General features: G+C 46.1%; 1 protein-coding gene across 6 annotated transcripts in view; it reads right to left on the bottom strand.

Moving 5' to 3' along the window:
- ERBB4 (erb-b2 receptor tyrosine kinase 4) overlaps positions 1–22,848 on the bottom strand; it is a 504,768-nt gene that overhangs the window by 316,483 nt on the left and 165,437 nt on the right. For all 6 annotated transcript variants that reach the window (XM_048954014.1, XM_048954011.1, XM_048954009.1 and 3 more), the window contains exon 2: positions 599–750. In XM_048954014.1, coding sequence (XP_048809971.1) covers positions 599–750 — 152 coding nt within the window. The remainder of the gene's footprint in view (positions 1–598; positions 751–22,848) is intronic.

A 22,848-nucleotide genomic window follows, 5' to 3' on the forward strand; every position in this document is an offset into this window, starting at 1 on the left:
GCTTTGCAGAATGAGATGTGAGGGATTCCACGCAATCCAAGCAGTGCCTGTGCCACGGGCTGACTTCTATTTGAGAGCATGACCTGTGCAGCCCGTAAGCCCACCACCCTGAGCTGGGTTTCCTGCCATGGCCCTCATACCCAGGCACCCAGTTTCTTTCATATTTGCAGTCACATTGCCTGCAGCGTCCTCCAGTGCCAGCTTGTGAGTGTTGGATCACTGCTAACTAGGACACTTTTTCCAACATAATCAATTTTGGCATGCCAAATAGCAACAGGCTTCAATTCTTTTAATTGGGCGTTCACATCCTACTCACTGCAGTTGCTAACATCTTAACAGGTAACGCAGAGACCACGCCAAAATACTCTTCCTCAAACCCAAAGAACAAAAGCACATTATTTATACAAAACAGTAAATTCTCTCAAGTGAGACACTGCCAGAGCACACAACCCCAGCTCCATGGAGGCAGGACAGCCTTGAACTATCACAGACCTCCTCCAAACGCTGAATGGTCCATTAGGCTCATAACTCCAGCCCAGCACCCATGGCTGCTCCTCTCTATGCATAAGATGAAGGAAATAAAGAGGAGGTCGCTTACCCTCAGGAAGGAGAGGTCTCTGTTGTGCTCGATGCTGGTGATTTCCAGGTTGCCCATAACTACCTCGCAGTTCTCATAGTACTTGCGCAGGGCCCGGTACTGCTGCTCCAGGTCGGAGAGGGAGCTCAGCTTGTTCTCTGTGCCAGCACACACTGCAAGAAACAACAAGCACAGTCAGGTGAATAAGGAAACACAGGAGCAAAGAAAGAGGTAAGTTTTACATCCAGGGATACAGGCGACTGCAATAAACATTCTGAATTATTCACAGGATGGGTATGAGCAGCAGTGGGAAGACTCGTGGTCGCCTCAGCCAGCTGAACACCTCTCACCAAAGGGAGGTGCTGGTATTCACTGCTGCATATGCAGCAACATGAAACAAATGGATAACAGCCCACAAATTAAAGGACATGGGGACAGAGAGACCTGAGCGCACCCACAACGCCCAGCATTCTTCCTCTCAGCTGATATCTGCCAAAAAATCAAGAGCAAGCTACCCAAAAGGCTTGGACCCAGCATCGTTCTTCCCTCCTCTCCCCCAGGGTCCCCAGCTCTTTCCTGCTTAGCACACTTCAACAGCAGAAAGGGAAGAGGAAGAAGTCTTTTCGTAAGCCACCAGACTGTGATCTGAATGCACGAGGGAGATGTGCCAGATGAGTGAGGCAATCCCAGCCTAATACAGTCAGTTTTCAGAAGCTGTTCTTTAATATTACAGTACTCTGATCTTGAAGTCCGGTTCAAAGCTACTGCTGAATTATTGCTCTGCTCAGTCTGTGCATCAAGCAGGGACAAAAATGAAGCCGGTAAAAAAATACAGAAGCAGCATTTTACAGCAGCATTACTTCATGTAGCTCTCAGCCTGTTTGACAGCAATGCTACTTAAACGTTTGAGCGTGCTGTTGGGCTTCTTCATGTGCACACTTACTCTTCCTCTTTACCCACAGCTTCTGGCCCGTTCTCACCTGTGGGCAAATTAATCTGCATCCACCCAAACTTTTGAAATGGGCATTATTGCTCCCAATTACAAAATCAGTTTGTTTGCTTTTTCCTTGAAAGCAGCAGCAGCAGCAGCATCTATCACAACAAGATTGACTGCGTTTCCAGCCGAATAAGTATTATTCTGTCTTACGGCTCCCGAGGACTAATAAATAATTTCTGTTCCATTTTGCAATCGCTGCTAAGGATCAGCATAGCTCAGAAAACAATTCCAGCAGCTCAGCTAATAAAGCTATCCACCGCAACGCTGCCGTTTCATGTTGCACACACATTAAATGTTTCGTGAAAGCTAATTTAGCCATTTCTTGCTGTAGGGAGGCAGAACATTTGGAGCCCCCTCTTGCAGCAACAAGAGTGAAACCAGCTGAGATGGAAACTGATGCACTAATGCAAAATAACAGGAAAGCCAGGCAAATGAATGGGCTGTTTGACTCCTGCAGGAGAATGGAGCTAGGAGAGCACTTCCATCCTTCCCACAGTCTTTCAAACTGCATCAGGCATTTATATGTTGTAGCATCTCTGAAATAAGTGCCAAAATAAACATGAGTGCAACAAAGCACGTTTCCTTGTTGTGCCATACAAAAACACTGTCATCTATATTTCATAAAGAACCTCTTCAAAGCACTCTGTCGTACGTCGGTAAACACGGTATCTTACATAGCCCCAGAAACTGATGAATGGCATGAAAATAAAGATTATGTGTTGAAAGCAGTCCCTGCAGCACATCCTCTCTTGGGTTCATAAAAACTACTAATACATCTGTCTCTAACAGTGGTCTAAACAGTACTAGCTTGAATGCATTCCCAGCCTGTAGCTTCCCCCAGCACTGGATCTGAATGTAAACCTGACAACAAGCACGCTCCTGACTTGCTCAGCACATTTTGCACAGGTGTCTCGATGAGGGAAGCCCTTCAGAGACATTTCGATGCTGCACACGCAGGAGAAACTGATATCCTTATAGGCACTTGCATACACAAACCCAGAGAGCTGCTGACCTGTGCCAGGGTACCAATGTGCTGTGATGCTCTCAAATCCGTTTCTCTACAAACAAGCCCAGTGCCACGCACTCTCCTGGGACTGCAGCAACAAACCTTGCAAAACAGTTATAGGCAGATGACCAGAGATGGCCACCTCTAACATCACCTTCCCAGCACCTTCAGACCTGGGCAGTCCTGTACCAGCTACTCATTTAAATCCCAAACCTGGTCCACGTGGGGCAGCTGCACACAGAGCATCCTGCTGTGCAAAGCGCAACCAGCAGAAACAAAAATGGAAAACTCACAATTCCTGCTCCCAATGACCCGGAGTAGATCTACAGCTTGTTCATTTTAATTCATTTTATTGATGTCTTCTAACCCCAATAACCCTTTCCATGCTTTGCTGCAATCCAGAAGCCAACCTGTCCTGCAGTAGGAGCCTCTTTGCAAAGGAGAATGGAAATCAGCATCAAGCAGTAGGCAAAACATAGGTTTCTTGGGTAAGACAACAAATTCTCACTGAAATAGGAATTTTAAGAAGGAAAATATGAAATTAATTCCAACACCATTTTTTAAATATAATTATTTCATGCCCACTCCACCTGATGCAGTGGCTTAGGCACTGATGCTTCAGGTTCAGTTGCGGACTTATTCCCAGCTACCTAAAGTGACAGAGAATTGCTGCAGCTCCTAATGGCCCTAATTACAGCAGTCATAATTGTCTGTGTTGGATTGAATTTACATATTTCATCAATATTCATGCACATGTCTTTGAAATTAATTTCCCATTGACATTTTTTCCTAACGAAGCCACACCATTCAGACGTTCACTCAGAGGTAGGAAACAGTTGAGGCATTTCAAAATGTCCTTCAGTTTCCACTTTTTAGGCCATTCTTTCTTTGCTCCGCTGATGATACAGAGAATCACAGAATCCCAGAATGGCCTGGATTGAAAAGGAGCACAATGCTCACCCAGTTCCAACCCCCTGCTGTGTGCAGGATCGACAACCAGCAGACCAGGCTGCCCAGAGCCACATCCAGCCTGGCCTTGAGTGCCTCCACGGATGGGGCATCCACAGCCTCCTTGGGCAACCTGTTCCAAATACATCTACACGTTGTATTACAAAACATTTTGACTCAGTCTGGTTCTGCTTCTTGTAATTCTAACCGATTTGGTGACCCTCCCAGCTCAGCAGAGGAGCTAAACGTGGGAAGGAAGGAGGGAGACCCACTTCATGTTTTCATTCATTCCCACTGCATCTGCCTACACCTGGAGTTACTCAGGACACACGAATGCCATCCTCACTGCCTCGGGCATTGGGATACATCTCAATAGGACTCAACAGAGCTGCCCCTGGGGAACGCCGTGCTCCCAAGGTCTCCCTGTTATTGCATTGCCTTACACACAAGGTAGCGCAGATCTCCGTGTGAGAGCACAGCAGTGTGTCTCCACACATCCCCTTCTTGTTGATGGATTGTCAAGCAGGCCAGAACCACTAAGAGGCTTCAACGCTCTGATGTGCTTATTTCAGGAAAACAGAATAATATGTTCTTTTATCCCAGCCAGGAAGAGCTAAACAACCTCTTCCTAACACAGCCTTTTGGTACTTCCCTCTAATTTATTTACTTAATTAGCTGCCTTCTTACAGACAGCACCATTATCAGGGTTTCCTGAAAGGCAGCCGAAGTAACTGTTTATTAATAATTGCAAACGCTCCTGGCAATTTGCTGAGACCCCCCAGATGGGGGGAAAACACTGGAGCAGCTAATTACCAGCATCTCGTAGCAGCCCCCATTCATTTCCTAAAGCTCTCCACTCTCAGCACTAGTCTGAGTACCCTGGGCACAGAAGAAGGGGTAAGCAGTTTTAATCCGTCCATTATTTCACAGCTCTCTTTGAAGGAGCTGCCGAAGCCTGGTTTTTGCTTGCAATTAGCCATGTCCTAATGAAGAGCCCGCCTGCTCTCACAGTCTTACAGATGGCTCCTGGGAGAAGGCCAAAACCTACCTGAGGTCACCAGCCATTCTCTTTTAACCCTAGTGGCTTCTGGTTTTAAAATGAGAGGCTTTCCTTCCTTCCCTAGGGGTCAAAGCTACTTAGTGTTCTCACAAAGACTACTAAGCCATGCTTTAGGAGGGTGATGCCACCTCCAGCCGGGGCCCATCGGCTGCCATCTGCAACAAGCAGATCCTTCCCACTGCTCCAAACAAGGAAACAGGCACAGTGAGGATTGACAGGGATTGTAACTTCATCGAGAAGGATTATTTATGTGTGATTACACTTCCCGAGCTGACGGCACCCCGTCCTTGCACCGAGCTCTCCAAAACCTGTCTGGTTGATGCTGCGCAGCATATTTTACTGATGGAGTGCTCGTGTTTGCATCAACCAAAAAACTGCATCAAAATGTTGACCTGATTTATGCTGCGGCATTTCAAGGATAATTGCCTGTGCCGACCGAGTCAAGCCATTGTCATCTGCTTGTTTTATGTAAACATTTACGGCGTTGTTTCACCTTTAGCTTCCTCTTGTACATACGATGATATGGAAGGGCACAATGGACAGATGTGTTACAAGGCTACGCTGAAAAAAGCAGAAATTAATACAAGACGCTTTGCCAGTGGTTCCTTTTTTCCAAGGGTGCACACCAAATTATTGTCTCTGGTTACATCTCCTTTCCTTCTTCTCCCTACTCTTCACACACACACACTTTGCTCATTTTGTTCTATTTTGAGGGTAAATAGTGGCTCCTTAACTATAATGTAGGTACTGGACTTGACAAGCAATTAAAGCAAACAATTTCCACTCATCTAACTTTGCCAAATTAGTCATCTGCCATCTGCTCTATCATCTGGCTCTCCTTGAGGTCTTGCTGTGAAGCTGGAAGCGCTCACTCCAACGAAGAGGCAGCAGCTAAGCCTCCTGGATGCTGGGCCAAGGGACAGTGGTGACAGGGGGGTGACACGGAGCTGGCAAGGGGCCCACACCACCACCTGCACCCCATGGGCAGGGCCAGCATTGAGGCCATGCTTGCTGGCTCCAGTGGTCAAACTGGTGAATTACCAGCGCTCTAGTTATGTTAGAAAAACGTTTAAAATTAAAGATTTCTTCTGCAGTCATGCAAACAAATGTTTAGTGAGGATGAATGCACAGCTTAGAGGGAGCGTGGCATTTCCTCACCAGATGCAGGATGCAAAAAATAGCTTTCTTTATTGAAATGTCTTCAGCGCTTACAGTTTAGTTCCCAGTGAAGTGCTTCACCAAGCCAAGCAATTAATAGACATTATCTAAGCGAGATTCAGGCAGTCTTTGCTTCCAGCTCCAGGCCCAGTGCAGGTAAAGCCTCCGTTTGAGATAAAGGAGACAAACCCTGAAATATACCACCAGTCTCAGGGGGAAAGCAAGGCTAGGGCTGTTATTTGCAATCCAGAGCACGCAGGAAAGCATTCAGGGCAACAGTCTTAGGTGCCCCTGTATTAAACTCTGCTCCACTGTACAGGTTAGCACACACACACACGTTGCTGCTGCTCTGAATCATTGCACAAAGAACCCGCTCTCTGCTGCCTGCAAAGGTCGTTACAGACTATTCCTGCAGCACACAAAGCCTGCAATGTGACACTTAATGCCAAGAACCCAAATCTCTCCCTACAGTACCAAAACACAGCCTGTCACCAACACCTCGTGAGCAAACGAGTCTGCAAATAACTGGTTCTCAGCAATACAAGGCAACCCGAGCTTGGGCAGCTAAATGCAGAGCAGTGGCCAGGCTGAAGTCACAGACAGGCTGCCTTGGTCCATGTCATGTAATTTCTACCCAGACTCCACTGACAGCTTCTCTTCCCAAGTCTGTCAGAGGATGGGGAGTGTCTCAGTGTTAGGAATCACTCTGCTGGCCTGACCTATGAGGCACATTTGGCATTTTTGTTCCATAAACTTTCAGAAATCATCCCAAAAGATAAGCTCAAAGCAACTGTATTTGTCAAAGCTGTGTATTATGAATTCTTTATGGATCTGTTTGCTCCAATACGTTCCCTGCTAATATTGTTTGTTCTTTCTGCTGGGATTCTTAAAATGCACTCCATATATTATTTATAAAGGTTTAGGTTTCTTTTCCACCCCCAGAGGCTGCCCTTAAACTTCTGTCCATTGATTGTGACGGTATCAATTTGTAAAGGTCAACAGAAAGCTGCTCTGACAGCCCAACTCAGAAAGCAATTTTTAAATGAGTTGTTTCTCTTCCCCTACAACGAGAGATGTCGACAAAATCAAAACCCAAGGTCTTTATTTCATCAGCCCTACCAGTGGCTTTGATAGGCTTTGCATCTCTGGTGGCTGCAGAACGCCCCTTGGAAATCTGAGCTGCTCCAAAGATCTTAAAACACAGCATATGAACAAGCAGGTTTAGGATGAAAAGAAGAACATTAATTTGTTGCTCCTCCAAGAGCCCCTGAGGACCTCAGTTAACAGAGCTCCAAGGGATCTCCAAAGAAACGTCACCACCATGCGGTTTTGGTCTCCGATATCCTTCTATAATACACCAAAAAACCTGCATTTTGTGCTAAAAATACCCCACAGCTGGCTGTAGTAGGGAAATGGGCTGTGCCATCTTAATCTGATGCTTGCTTCAGCTTTGTCTGAGGTTGTGATCAAAAGCCTCATCAAAAGGCTTCTGCTCTTTCCCCTCAATCCATAGTTTACTGAATTCCTTAAATTTGAAACCATTGAAAGTACACAATTTATAGCACTGCTACACGTGAAGAAAATCTGCCATAAATCAAAGACAACAGTTATATAAATGAGCATAAAGGTGCAGGGAAATGTCACAAGATAGCAATAAAACATCTTCACGTGGTAAATCCTGGGAGCAGAAGCACCGTCAGTTTTGAGTCCTGCACTCTGCAGCAGCAGGCCTGTTTTATCAGTGGGTAATCAGCACTGCGTCTTGTGCCCTTACTAACTGCAGGGCTGGAAAAAACAACCAATGCTTTGCAGGGAACTGGGGAGGGCAGGAGGCAGCAAAGACAGGAATGCATGGCTGGGATTGCATCAGCACACAGAAGGAAAAGCATAGAGCCATGCACGCTCCTCTGCTGCTAAGTTTATGCAGAACAGGAACATCCCATATTTCTTTCTGTATATCTCTCTATATAGTGTACACACACATACATACATATATCTATAACGGAGTTGGTCTTTTTTGGAGACTTGCTATCTCTTTTCTTGGCCCTCTTTCCTTAAAAAAACATAGAAACTGTGGGTCCTTGCTTTGTCTGCAACAGCAAGAGCCCACCCAGGGACACGCAGGGCCCCACCACAAAGAAGGGAGCTTATCGTTTAGAGAACAATACAGAAAGGACCCAAATCTCACCTGGGGAGCAAACTGCCCAAATCTCCCAGCCAGACATCCCCTGGGGATCAACACACAGCCTGGGGAGGAAGTCTTCAACAACTGTTCTCTGGACTGACTTCCTAGGCTGGGATCTGACAACGAGTCCTTGTCTGTGAATGCCAGCAGAAGAATGGGCATTTCACAGCCAAAGGCCAAGAGCTCCCTGGGATGAAGGAAAAGCAATGCCTTGCTGAAGCAGCGAGCCCTCACCACCCAGTGCCTCTAGGCTAAGTTCTTACCTCTGTGCACAAGCTGTCCCCCAGATCCTGATTACCTACAACTACGAAAAATCCCAGACCTATTCCTGACTTCTTAAGGGACCATTTACAAGCACCTTTATCCCGTAAATGGGAACTGTGAGCTCTGTGTTCAAATAACACGTCCCAGTGATGCGCCAAAATAACCTGCTTTCTGGTTCTTAACCTAACGCAAGGGAGAAGAAAAGCAAAAGGCACAGCAGATGTCTGGTTGCTTTTTTGAAGACATGGGTGACATACTGCCACAGATTGAAGGCAGCTTTAGATTCCTGTATCCCACAAGGCGACGACAACATTTCTGCCCCAAGATCTCCCCACCTTGTTTTCTTATCGCCAACAAACACGGAGGCAGGAGGGGGAGTGACGTGCCCCACTCCCTGCTGCTGGCCGGGAAGCACCAGGCATGTTATTAGCGGCCTCATTAGTAGGAAAAGGCCAGCAAGCAATTTTCCTATGCTGAGGACGCCGCTCTCAGGGTCCCTGTTTCATTAATGCCCTCTCCTCGCTTGCTCCACTTGATGATCTCATTAAATTGAACCTGGGAAAGGCAACAGAGGTGGGAGGGGGAGCCCAATGGGATGCACAGAGCTCCTGCCTTGTGATCCCATCCTAAACTTGTGACCGGAGCTTTGCCACGGCCGCACACTTAAGTGATGCAGGAGCACGTGCAGGGAGAGCGGCTCAGTGCAAATTTACCCACCGCCAAATGCCCTTGGAAGTGGCGGAGAAGGGCAGCATACCTCAGTTGGCAGCACTGAGCCTGGCTCTGCACTGCTCCAAAACATCCTTAAAAACACAGCAGTCACCCCAAAAACAGCACCAAAAGCACTCACAGGGCAACGAGAGCTTCCAGGGAACAGGGCACCCTTGTTTTCCTTCCTTAACGCGGGCAACCACCCTTCTCACAAAAATGTGTTTGCTTTTTATTGCAACCAAGAAAAGCAGCCCAGCTAGGAGCGCTAGGAACAGCTTAATTAATAACAATTAGCTGCAGCGCAATTGTGATTCAGGTGGCGTTCTGGAGCATGAAGGAGAAACTTGACACTTTTGCTTGTGTGCATGGACATAAGAAATTCCAGGCAGTGTTAATGGGAAGTGAGCGGCCGAGCGACGCTGAAATTCAAATGTACTGTAAAATTACTAAATGATTTCAATGTCACAGGAATGCACCGCGCTGCTGCTGGGATTATCAGCCCTTGCAGAGCTTTAATAATATTTGGTCAAACACCTCAGGAGCACATCACTGGGAAATTGTCCTGCTGAGGAGGGAGGGGAAACCCCTTCATTTGCAAGAAAGGGAAATGAGAGAATGGAAAAGGGGTTGATGCCCGTGGGTTGGGGCCAACCCTGTGCTCCCCACACGGCCCCTGCAATGGGGAAGGGCACTGCTGGGGGCCCGTGGCTGCCCAAAGTGGTGGAAGCCAAAGGGGTAATTAACATCACTGCAGCCAGATGTGATTTGTGGGTAAATATACATGGGGAATATAGAGACAGTCCCAGAACCTGCTTCCAAGGACAGAAGAAAGGCAGAGGCTTCAAAGCTTGCTGCATGCAGGTGGCAATGCTGGGCCAGGAGGGAATATTTTGGAGGAGGTTGCGATGCAGGTGTGATGCCGCTAGAAAACCAAGTGTTTGGGGCTCCTTGCCAGCAGCACAAATGGCAGTTTCTAAAGAAGGCAGACCCAGACCAGGTGTGCTAGAACTGGAACTGAAGGAGATTGGCCCTGCCCTGCAAATCTTCCCTCTACAGAGCACCACCCTCAGCAGAAAGCTGCCATGTGCTCGCCAACATACGCTTTCCCTATATTTAAATAAAACCCAGAACTGAACTGTTGTAAAAATGTGTCTCCAAGTATGAAAACTGTTTCTGGGGCTGTTGTCCCTGAGCCTGCAGACAGATGAGCCAAGATACACTTCCAGCAGCAGGAGCACAACCTGCTGGTTCCCAGCATTGCCACCCCCAAGGCACGCCACAAGCCAACATCTCTGCTGCTGCCCGAGGACATGGAGACCCACATGTCATCAAGTTACCACCTTAGCCCTGTACCCAACTGTGCCACGTGCAGCTTGAGCACAGCACCTGAGCTTACACTTCTCTCAGGTCTCTGCAAGGCCCCTCGCTGTGCCAGGCCAAATTCCCACCAGGCTTCAGTGAGACATGATGCGCACCAACATGGTTGCACACCAGCCTCTCTCCCACTGGTAGAATTGGACAAGACAAACCAAGGTGTCTGACAAACACCTTTGGACCCCACTCGTGTCACCTACATCAGCCTGAGAGGTCTGTGGCTCTCCATACTCAAAAATAAACCTTGTAGAAAACACAAGAAAACCCCTCAGGCACTCCTCCAACTCAACACACTGCTGCACGCTGTCAGTCATTAACAGCCGTGGTATTCCTCCTTAACTAAAGCATTGCTTTTGGTTTCGCTGCCTTGCTTGTTCTCAGAGGAGAAGGAAAGAAAAGATTGGGATTGAACCTGAAACTAATTACGCCTGTAGACTCAGATCTTAATGAAGCAGCTGAAGTTCAAGATCAGGTTTAATGCTTGCTCAGCTTTAGCCTGACGTGATCCTTCCCAACAGAGATTGCGACTGTTTGTTGATTAAAATACAGTGGCCCTAATCCTCCCGAAAGGTTGCAGCAATCATCCAATACAGACACCATGCTCGGCAAATTTGCCATCTGGGAGCTGCAGGCACTTACTGTTGAAAGTAGGCAGATTTGTTCCACTGGGGCTGGAGACAGAAACACCATCCAGGCTAATACGGACCTGACTAACCCAGCAGGGAAGCACAGAACACACCCAGGAAATGGGACTTTCATCCCCCACCTAAGCAGAGGACACTTTCCAAGTCATACACGCACATACTGAGCTGAATTCTTCCTCCTGCTCTTTCCCTCTGCTGTTGCTGGCAGTACATGATTAATATCATACCAAATTTGTCTTTTTACAATATCCCACCGATCTTTCTTTTGGTAATGTTCGCTTTACATCAGGTGACAGTTTTAGTGATTCCTCCTTTATTTGCATGTCCCCTTGAAGAAGCTTCATTTCTCCTTCTAATCAAGTCATTAATTTTCACAAAAATCATTCCCACCCTGAGATGGCTGGGTTCTAATTTGTCTCTGTCACACAAATGACAAGAATCACCTCATTGCCATGCTGTGATGTTCCTCCCCATACCTGTATCTGAGTAGGAAAAGCACCAAGATTATTTTTCCACAGCCGTAACTGCTTTTCTCTGTGGCAGTTTGAGTCTATCATGATCCTTCCTTCAGGTACTTTGTAGTAATATTATACAGCTGCTTGCTTTTTATTTCAAAGCGTATCTTGTTTGTGACTTTATTTTTGGTAATGGAACAAACGGAAATGATGGTGGAAAAATTACTTTTCCTTTTTTATCTTCTCTGCATCCTGTTTACAAGCACTGCTGCCCGGACGGGATGTCGCTGCGTGCCCCCCTGCTGTCAGCGTGATGCTGCTTTCCAGAACCTCTTCCCCTTCCTCAGTGCTGGCACACATTTTCACGTGCTTTATTCATACATACAGCACTAGCAAGAGCTGAACTCATCACAAGAGAACAGAGTTTATGCAATCTGAAATGTCACCTGGGCAGCTACTCCCTTTCCTAGCCTTCTTCCAGCTCCATCTCATCCTCCTCCTCAATCTTTTTTCTGGATTCCAAACTGTCCTCACTAACTCAGGGCCAGCAGTCGGGAGAATCACTCAGTGCTATCAATCCGACAAGAAGGACGACGCAGGGCTGTACAACTGGCAACTCCATTCATTTGGCATTGCCACGAGTGCCAAGCCCGTCAGCAGGTGTGCAGCAGAACCCAACCCAACTCCCGTTCCTCTGCACAGACAGGCCTGGCTCTGGCTTCTCCTCCCATCACAGCTCTCACCTGTGAGGTGGCACGTGGCCCAAAGCAGAATACATCCCCCGCTAACATTCCTCTACGGTTACATCCATCTCTGTGCACTGCTGGATGCTAGAACGGGTATCACAATAATTAATGATTAATTCCTTCTACTCCAAAGCACAGATGCTACTCTTGCATTGATTTGCTAAGCACGGAAAGCTAACCTAGGTAAGTCTACTTCCCTTCATATACGGTTTTCTTCTTTTCTAGATCTTTCAGAAGACATTGTAAAGATCATTCTCTGGAGCTGGTCTAAGGGCTACTGAGTTGGAGCTCTTGCCTGTCCTGTGCATCACATAAGTGCCACAACAGTTATTTACTTACATACTTCCTTCACAGCTCTGTAAAGCCCTTTGGCACTGAGGGTACATGATTTTGCTGCGTGGAAGAGATCCATTAACAACTACTCATCCCCACCATTTTATAAAAGTCGCCTCAAGAGAGAGCCAGCACTGGTTGGGAAATAAGTTTAGCACAAATTGAACTCGACCTCCTGCAGAAACCAATGGGCTACCAAGTCCAGAGTTAACTGTACTGTAACATTAACCCCAAATCACAGAGACAGGGTAGGAGTGGTGCCCAAACCCCAGCGTAGCTCCCACCAGGAGCAGGAACATGTGTTATCTCAGCCCCATCAGGGCAGACTGTAATGGTGGCTGCCAAGGAAGGACTCATGTGCCCCTCTGCCGCAGTGCCTGCTCCCAGACTGAGCTCAGTGTCTGGGGATAAAAGCAGCAAAGCTCTTTGAAGTTACCCTTGCAATGCATGTACATGGCACCCATCATTATCATAAGAGAATTAGTAACTCCACCTCCGATTTACCACAACATGTACACACCTCAATCATGGACACACCAGAAATACAAGGCAGAGAAATTAAATGACCAGCTTACAAAACTCCAATGTAAATCCTGCAGCTACAGGACCATCCTTACTCTCTTCTGTCCATGGAAACCTGCTTCCAATAAAACTCTACCACTGCCGAGCTGCCTGATTGGGGGTGCATTCTTTTCCAGGGGAAAGATCTTGCTTCGTGACTCAGAACACATCTATGATTCTCTGTTGCCATTTACTATAAGGCACTAACTGGATGTTAACATCAAAAAACCTGTCCTCTTGCAGATTTTAAGTACGCTGATCAAATTCTCTCTCATCTCAGTCTTCTTTTCCATGCGGAAATGAGCCTCAGAACAACCCCCAAAATCAGATTTGGAAAAAGGCTGTGGCTGCAGCTCCCTCACTGGCTATTCCCAGCCGGCAGGATATTAGATATCAACAAATTCCACTCCAATACCATTGAATAAATCAAATCTTTCTCTTCAAGAAAGATCACTTGTGCTTCATTAAAGCTTCAGAGTGCAACACACACCCTCAAGGGCTGCCCTGCCTTTTTGATCTCCTTTCTGCTGTTTTGCTCACCACACCACCTTGCAGGGAACGCCACCAGAAGCGATGGGAAAATCAAAACGCAATCATTCGCAGAGGGTCTGAAAACCTTGCAAGTTTCTTCCCTGCTTCCAGCTCAGCAGAAAATTCCCACCGATGGGCCAGTACAATGTGTTTATACACACACGTGCTGCCTGGGCTTCGTGCCACTGCTCCATGCCAATCGCTCCAGGGAGCGGGCTCCTCACCATGCGGTCACCCAGTTCGTGCCCTCAAGCTTTCTCAGGGCACTGGCTCTCCTTCCCCACACAACCTCACACCTTACGGCCTTCCTCCCAGCTCTCCTGTCCAGTGAGGTCTGCCTGCATCACCCACACCACCTTCATATCCATAAAGCTGCTCCAGCCGTGGGGTCTTAGGAGCTGCAAGAGCATTTTCTCACAGCAAGCGCAGTCCAATCAAGTGAAGAAGCAGATATCTGTTTAACAGCGCCCGACCCATCGCACCCAAATTGCACAGACTGGAGAACTCCACCAGCAATTTCATTCCTTAGGATGCAAATTCACGTACCACACTGGTGCTAATTTTAGTGCTGGCAGGAGTGAGGTCCGAGGCACCAATTCAGCAAATTACAGAAGCATATATTCAATTGTAAGCGTTCAAGACTCAGCTAATGGGAGTGAACTGTGACTGAAATGATTGATTTTGTGCAACGCCATTCCCTCCCTCTCCCTCTTTTACAGGCTGTTATTACTTAGTGGGCAAACACTGATCACATTTTTCCAACACTGTAGTTGCACAAATCAATGGAATTCTCAGCCCTAAAACAGCAAAGCAGAGGAGAATTTCCTAACGTACTTTGTCACTGCTGAAGAAACTAGAGAAGATCAAACAAACTGTTGCATCATCTAAATTCCCAACGTGAGGAAATATATTACTTTTCTTTCCAATCAGAATGAACCTGAAGTTGTGTTTGGCTTTCCTACCATTAAATGCTCAGAATGCCTTTCAGCGATTGCTCTGAGATACGATGCAATAGAATCATTAAGGCTGGGAAAGACCACCAAGCTCCCCCAGCCCAACCCCAACCCATCCCCACTACAACCACCAACCATGCTCAATAGGTGTGGAATAGTGGGCAAGGGGAAAGCATGTGTACTTTAATATTCCTGACATAAAACAAGGGACTTCTTGCAGAACAGCAAATAAAAAAAGGATTTCTGGAACTGGAAGTAACTGTTTCTTGAAAACGTTCAGGTGGTCTTGAAAAGAAATATACATATGAACATCAGGAAATCTCTATTTTCCCAGCTGGGAGAAATTGCAATAATTCTTATGAAGTCTTGTACGAAATAATGCCAGACAATACTGAGCTGCAGCACTCGGCAAAGATTCACATTCATTTTGTGTGATGGATTTATCTTGTTGGTCCCCAGACTAAAAACTTTTCATTCAGTCCTAATTTACTCAGCCTGGATGCTGGTTTTATAGACATGCAGCAAAGTTGATACAGATGAATCACCTTGCAAAGAGCAGACCTGGAACACAGACAGAACTAAGGCTTTGTAGCAGTGTAAAAGCAGGAAGAAAGCTTTCCAGGCTTTGCAGGGCATTGCATTTAACCAAATGAAAGTTTAATTGAAACTCAAATATCTTTGCTGCCTTCTCCACACGACCTTTATTACTGATAATATGACAATCCTACAATAGCATATAGCTCAGGGGAAATCACCTCTGATAACACATTTATCATTTTAGGTGTACACAGGGTGCCCCACAACACCCCAATTGTGTTTTGCCTTCAGGAACCTGACTGCATTGTGCTGTTCCCTCACCCTGTGTGCAAATGCAGCAGCACTGCATAAGCAGGGATGATTCATTATAAAACAACAGCAGCATCTCACCTGGGACCACGTTTTGTGCTGAATTCAAACTCTCTCCTTGGACTGCTCAGGGCTCCAGCTTCAGGCTGCAGAAATTAACCTCCTTGGTGAACCCCAAATGCAAATGCTCTGAATTCCAGTCTCCAAAACAACAAACTAGAGGAAGGAGAATGCTAACAGCAAGGGGAGAAGCACTGGTTTGAAATCATCACTTGGAAAAGAGTTCGGAGGGAGAGACTTGTGGTTCTCAATACTAAGTCATCAAAGACATCAGGGTATCTACCCAGCCTAGGGGGAAAACCAAATAGTCAGTGGAGGAGCACCTGATACAAAAGCAAAGCAGAAGGCAAGCTGGCTTTAGGGTTGGGGAAAAGCATGCTGCCACCCTGTGTGAAACGACAGCACTTAGTGTTTTTTAAACCTTGCATTCAGTGACCTGGCAATAGGTGATATAGCAACAGGGCTTTCTTATTTTAAACACCACCAACTAAATTAACCTCCCTGTAAGAATTCACATCTCATTTTAAAACTTTGAAGCCTTGCAGTGGGTACTTAAGGAGCAGTCAGGCATCTGATCACTGTCTGGATTTCAGGTGGTGCCAAAAAGCTGCATCCTATGCTGCAAGCCTGGCTTAACTGAAAATACATTTGTTGAAAAGAATTTCAATCCTATATTTAAAATAACTGCCTCACTGCCAGATACTAACGAGTTACACAGATAAAAGCATTGCTCAAATATGACAGAAAATCTCAATGAATGGAGAGAGACCTTTGGGAAAATCTGAGGGTCAACTGTTTGCCAAAAGTTTAAAAAAACAAAAACAAAAAACAACACATTGTCTTTATTCCCTTTAGGAAGGATAAAGAATTGGCCAAATGCCTGAAAATGTTTTCTGATTGAAATATATAGCATCTCGCGTTCCAGTCTAGAGAATTTTCTTAGGGATTAAGGCCACATTGCATTTTGTATTATGTGAATCCACTGCTGTATATCACATGCACAGCACTGTCACTATCATCACCAGATAAGCAACAAACCCACTATCTTATTTTAACTTCAGGTTCTTTGGGGAGTGGATGGAATATGCAGCTTTTCTTCCACTGAGGGCAATAATAATAAAAAACCAACAAGAATTTTCATCTTTGTCTATGTCTGCATTTTATATTTCTGCTTGCTCCTGGGATCCCACAGCAGCACCGTGCCCTGAGATTAAGCTCCAAGCCCTTTGTAGTTGCTGCGATCGATTTGAACTCCCCTGCCTTTCAGATTGCCACATCCCAAAGCAGCCACTTCTGTTTTCATCTCGTCCTCAGCAGAAGTCTGGGGGAGAGAAGGACGGGGCTGGACTGCAACAGATCAGCCTGGAGGTGGCATTTGAAGATTGAAGCTACGCCTTATCGCCGGGCACAGCAGGGAGGATGCAGCAGTGGGGCTACCTGGTCAGCTCTCCAGTTTTCAAAGGTTTTAAATGACTTGTGAGCACTACGTGTTAGCAGAACAGGTATCCTGGACTGCAGACCCTCTGGAGTCCAATAAAATCCACATCTCAAAGAGAGATGTGACAGCACCTGTAGCTTTCACCTGGGCAGGAGGGGATGCGATAAGGAAAAGAACAGACAGTTGTGGCTCCTTTATGAATCCGTCAGGGTTTGCTGCATGCACTGATTAAGTGACTCTGATGATGCAAGCATGAATTTTATTTATCTATTTACTTACTTACTTACTTGGGGGAAGACTGTCGTGAAGTATGTCCAAATAAAGGATTTTTTTCCAATAGTTGCAAGACTGATCACAGAATCACAGAATGGCCCAGGTTGGAAGGGACCTCAAGGATCATTGCTCCAACCCCACTGCCACATGCGGGGCCACCAACCTCCCCATTTAATACTAGACCAGGCTGCCCAGGGCCCTATTCAACCTGGCCTTGAACACTTCCAGGGATGGGGCAGCCACAACCTCTCTGGGCAGCCTGTTCCAGCACCTCACCACAGTAAAGAAAAGAAATAAGCTCAAACAATAAGCTCAGCAAGCTCAAAATAAGCTCAAACAGGTTTTTTTGAGAGTGGCTCTCAATCTGAAAACACACTTTCTTCTTTGTGCTTCCAAATGAAAGAGAAACCTTCTCAGTACCTTATTACTTGCACAAGCTCACCGAGGCCAGTAGGCATGGAGCCGTGCTTAGTGCCAGCAACTTCAAATGCGATGCTGAATTGGGTCAAATACCTCTGGCCACAAGTCACTCAGAGATCAGCTTCCCCCCCCCCCAAACACTGCCACGTGTCTTGGGGAGAAAGACCAAGCACAACACAAGAAGGGAGCAGGGAAAGACTTTGCTTCAGATTATTTCCTGGTAAATCACAGCTCCCACTGCCTGACCTGTAACTTCCTTGCTGTCCGTACCAAACTGCCAGAATCAGGGTTGCAACACTAGTTTTGAAGGATCTACACATCTTCCAAGCCTGATACTTTAAAAACAAGCTGTCCCAGTACTGTTTGCAGTCAATGACATTTACAATCAGCAGCAATACTTCTACAGCCTCCAAGTCACAGAGTTGAGGAAATAATATCTTGCTCATCACTGTATCAAGGACAGAAGTCAAATTGTGCTGGAACAGCACGTATTTTCATTTTGTGTATGTAACAAAGGTGAGTACCCTTGAACTGCTGTGACCAAAGCCTTTCCATTTTGAAATTTAGATTCAAACAAAAACTAAAGTGCAAGATTGCTGTATCTCCTGAACGGTCCTAAAGTTCAAGCATGTTTCCTACAAGAGTACGGATGCCTCAGCCTGAGGATCCTCAAGCTGATAACTTGATGAAACAAAGGATACAGAGGCACTAATCGCTGAGGTTCAATAGGCTACTTGGACAGACATGGGATTGCAAAGCAAGACAAGCAAAACCAGGACATTTAGCAGCAAAATAACTTCTGGGAAGTTTTTCCATCGCAGAATCAGAAGAGCAGGGCCCTCAGCAAGTCAGAGAGCCCTTCCCTCCGCACAGCTGCATATTCACCCTAGTACAGCTTGAAATGATCCAAGTGCAAGGACACGCTGCTCAAGATGCAGCTGACTGTTGGATACAGCTCGTTACACAGCCATACCTGAGGCCACTGAGTACTGCTTAAATGAACCCATATTCCCACATCTCTCTGTCAAGATCCTGCCAACTTCTATGTCCATCTCATTTGCCCCTGTTTATTTGTCACTGCTTTAGCTGCTACACTGCAAGACACTGAGGACTTGGACCATCTCTACGTTATTTTTTTTGCACAGTATCTATGAAACTATTTCCTCCACCAGCTCTGGGATGTAATGCAGCACATCAGTGTGAGAGCCACAGCAACCAAATCCTTCGGCAAGCATGAAGGAAGGAACCCTTCTTGCACATCCTGCCTCCACGGCTTTTCTGCAGCTACATTCCAACCAGCAGCGAGAGGAACCTCTTCTTGCTTCTCTGATGACTGTGTCTGGCACAGGCCCAACACATCAGCCCACCCGTTTTAAAAGCTTGAGAGTTAATCTCAGGTCGGAACCACCTGGGTGAAGGTAAGGATTGCCACAATGCCGTGGTGTTGTTTCACATACCTTCAAGCACAGCGTGGTGCAACTCCACCATGCTTATTACTATGAATTATCTTGCCAGGAAAGGATTTTTCCTTACCGGAGCAATTCTGCTGAGTCAGAGCTGTGGGGAACCTCACATCCGTGGGCATTTACCCAAACAACACAACAAAAATTAGCAACAGGCTACATCCCAGCAAATAACACAGAAATGAAAGATGCAAAGGCTTCACGACTTCCCTTACTGCTGCCGAGGGAGCAAACCTAGCAGAATGGAGACCAACACAGAGGATGAAGGCTGTGCTCCGATAGACACCAATGTGAGTGGCAGAGCTGTCCCACGTGCCTGGCAGCAGCCAGACAGTAGAACTGCACAGCCGAGAGCAGAGCAGCGTCTGAAGTCTTCCCCGCACAGCCAGGGAGATAAAAGCCGACAACTACAAAGCGCACAGCCTGAACGGTGAAGGTTAAATATGGGCTCCCACTGCCATTATTTATCCCCTGAAACAGCTGGGAAACTTCCGAAGTAGTTAATATATCACAGGAGTGGAGGAAGCGAGACCGACTGTATAAACACACCTCGGGGCCTGCTACTGTTCCCATTAACTGCCTGTCTCCGTAAAGGTCTGCTATTAGACAGCCTCCTGCTGCAGCTGCTCTGATTGAATGCTGCAGGTAGGGCAGGAATCAGAGAATCGTGGCTCCAAAGATGACTCACAGGAGGCTTTTGGGGAGAAACAGCATTGATGTGCAGATTCCAGAGGGGCTGAGCAAGGCTGCTCATGTGTCCAATGCATCTCCATCCATGCCCCTGCGTGCCCCCTATTAGAACGAGCTTTATTAGAGAAAGATGCTGAGCAAGTCAAAATAGCTTTGTGCTCAACAAGTCAGAAGAGGCCCAGAGATGCCACAGCTGGTGTACGTCCATCTGTCCAGCCTCTGACCAGCACAAACTGCTCAGCCCTATGCCCACGGGACTGCAGCCACACTGGTGATCTCTTGAGGGCACATCAGCTACTTGCTTTGCCCAAGAGAAATTCCTGAAGCAACTCAAGGTAAATGGAAAACATTATGGCAATGTTTAGAGCACCTGAACTGAGCAGAAACCTTCCTGCAGCCTTAGCTCTAGAAGTCACTATCACTGTTATTTCCAAGAACGAAATGCGATGCAAATGGTAATACAACACATCACAATTCGGGTATGCCAGACAGATGCCTTTGAAATGAAAGAATGGTGATAATTACTGCGTATTCGCAAAAAATTTGGTTTTACTGTTCAGAGATCTTCTTCCTTTTTATATGGGGGAATGTAGCATCTGCTACTAATATAATGCACCAATAATTGAGGCATGTAGTGTATACTCACGGGAGCCATAAGGCTGTTTTATTTATTCTTGGCCAACTGCGAGGATAAACAGATTTCACTGAAAGCAGTACATACGGAATCCTATCTTCATGGAGAGCCTACATATTTCTGCAGGGCGGTAAGCACTGAAATACAATAGAGTTCCATTGTGAATGCTAATGGCGTGAGCAGAAAACGAGGCAGCAGCAGTGAGTTTAACCTTGAATCTTCCCTCTGCATGGAACAGTGGCATCTTGGCCTGTGGAGGGAATGGTTTTAAGATTTCTTAGAAGGCCCAGCTCGCTGTGTTCAAAACTCAGGCCGGAAAGCCCAGAAGTAACGTAGGCTCTTGCTCAGAATGCTACCAGAGGGGTCTAGATTAAAGGCAAACTACATTTATATTTATATATATATATATATATTTCATATATATATATATATATATATATATATATATATATATATATGAAATATATATTTCAGAAGCCATTGTCTGCAGTAAAGATTTTATCTTATCACTTTGCAATGGCAAATCTGTTTTCAGTAAAGAACGGGTGTTCAGAGGCTACCGGTATCGCTCACTGCTGTCTGCAAATAGTGGTGTTACAGCAGTAATTCCTCCCTGAGTGGAAGGATGAATTACATTTAGATTAACAACTGAGACTCTAAAGAACTTTAGAGTGCATTTCCTGGGCGTTAGTTACAAGCACAGAGCGTAGCTTGCATTTGTTCTCCATTCCCTTGACTTGTGCACTGGGGTCTGTGCACACCAAGAAAAGGCTTCAGATGGCTTTTGCTCTCAAGTAAAAATAATTTAATGCAGCTTAATCATTTCATAGAAGCACCCTTAGGATGCTTATCAGCTGGGGAGGACCTACAGAAGACACCAAATTCGTGCAGTGTGTAGAAAGAAAAAAAGCATTTTGGATGCAAGCGGCCCCAGGTCCCACAGTTAACCGAATCTCTCTGCAGCCCCGACTATGTGCTGAGCCTTCAAGAAGCTGTATATGTCTGCCGTGCCTATAAATCACTTTAACCAAGCTGCCTTGGAAATCAGGAAGTTTTCTCACCGAGGGTAGCACTGGTTACATTCACAGTCAGTCCAACACACAAATACATCATGTTCTTCACCCGGTTCCTTCTCGAGGTCTGACGCTTTAAAGAAGCTTTTATGCTGCTCGTTTTATGTCCACTGTGGTACCTTCCAGGAATCCCTAAACACCTATAGCAAGAATTTATTTAAAGAAGTTTCTATGCAACTGACCTTCCTGTATTTCCTCTCCCTGCTTCCCGCAAACTTTTGTCTCTGCTCAGATGTGTTACAGCAGTTATGTTTTGTGACTGACAATTATCTCGTAATGAAAAACAAGTCACAATTAATAAAGCTCAAAACTAATACCTGCTAAACTCATTTAATGATTTAATGAAGTAGGAGAGAGTCTTATGAAAAGATTTTAAAAGCAAGGGACTCAATTTCCAATTAGAGCTAACAATCATTTGAGAGCCCGCAGGCTCCCAAGGTAAGCAGTGGGGAAGGAAGGAAGGGAAAAATGTATTTTCTGTTGTTTTCCTGTATACTTCTCAAAGGGCAGAGTCTGCAGAGTGTTTCTCTGGGAAGCAGCCTCCTCCCCAGGAGGAATGCTGTGCTCGCTGCCCCACTGCATCCACACCCCACACATGGATAGTGCCGAGACACAGCACCATGCCCTCTGCCAGGTATACAGATACACAGGTATCACCCACACCACTGCGCCCTTCAGCTGCTACAAACCTCTGTGCAAGGTGATGTGACGAGCAGACATCAGCTCTGCAGGAGCAGGAAACGCAGCACCAGCAAGTTGAAGCAAATTACCAGTCAACAAGTAACTCCAAAGACAATGCAAGTTCAATTTACGGTGGTAAATTTGATTCCTGAATGCTGATATACCTTTAAACATTTCTGCACTCGAGCAGCTCTGCTAATAAGTCTAAAACTAATTTAATGTGGTGCTGTTCATTAATCACTATTATGGAAGAGAAACATGGGAAGTACAAGGGAAACGGGCGTCCTGCAGAGGGACTTGTACCAAGAAGGATGCAACTCTGCACAAACACTACAGCCTGAGCAGCAAAATAAAAAGCCATGCTAATTTCAGACAAAAAGCAGCACAGAAGAAATCACCAAACAGTAGGCTTCCAAACAACAGACACAAAAGTGACAATGAGGAAGAGCATCTATTCCAACACGGTACTATCCAGATGTCACAGAAAGGACAACAGCCCAGCACTTACAGCCTGGGATGTAAATCCCAGCACCCTTGATGGGCTTTGTCCAATGCTGACAACTGAAGGGAGCCCAGAGTCGATGGATGCGAATGAGTCAGATCCAGCTCAGCACCAAGGCTTCAATACACGATGGGCACTTTTGTCCATTTTAACAGTTACATCTACCAGCACGCTCTGTCTTGGATATTCCTTCCTCCACCTACAATAGTGTCTCTCTTAATTATTTATTTTCTACTAAAAAGCCAGTGATTATTTCTGTCGATCA

The sequence above is a fragment of the Lagopus muta genome, chromosome 8 (assembly GCF_023343835.1).
Source record: "Lagopus muta isolate bLagMut1 chromosome 8, bLagMut1 primary, whole genome shotgun sequence".
NCBI lineage: Eukaryota > Metazoa > Chordata > Aves > Galliformes > Phasianidae > Lagopus > Lagopus muta.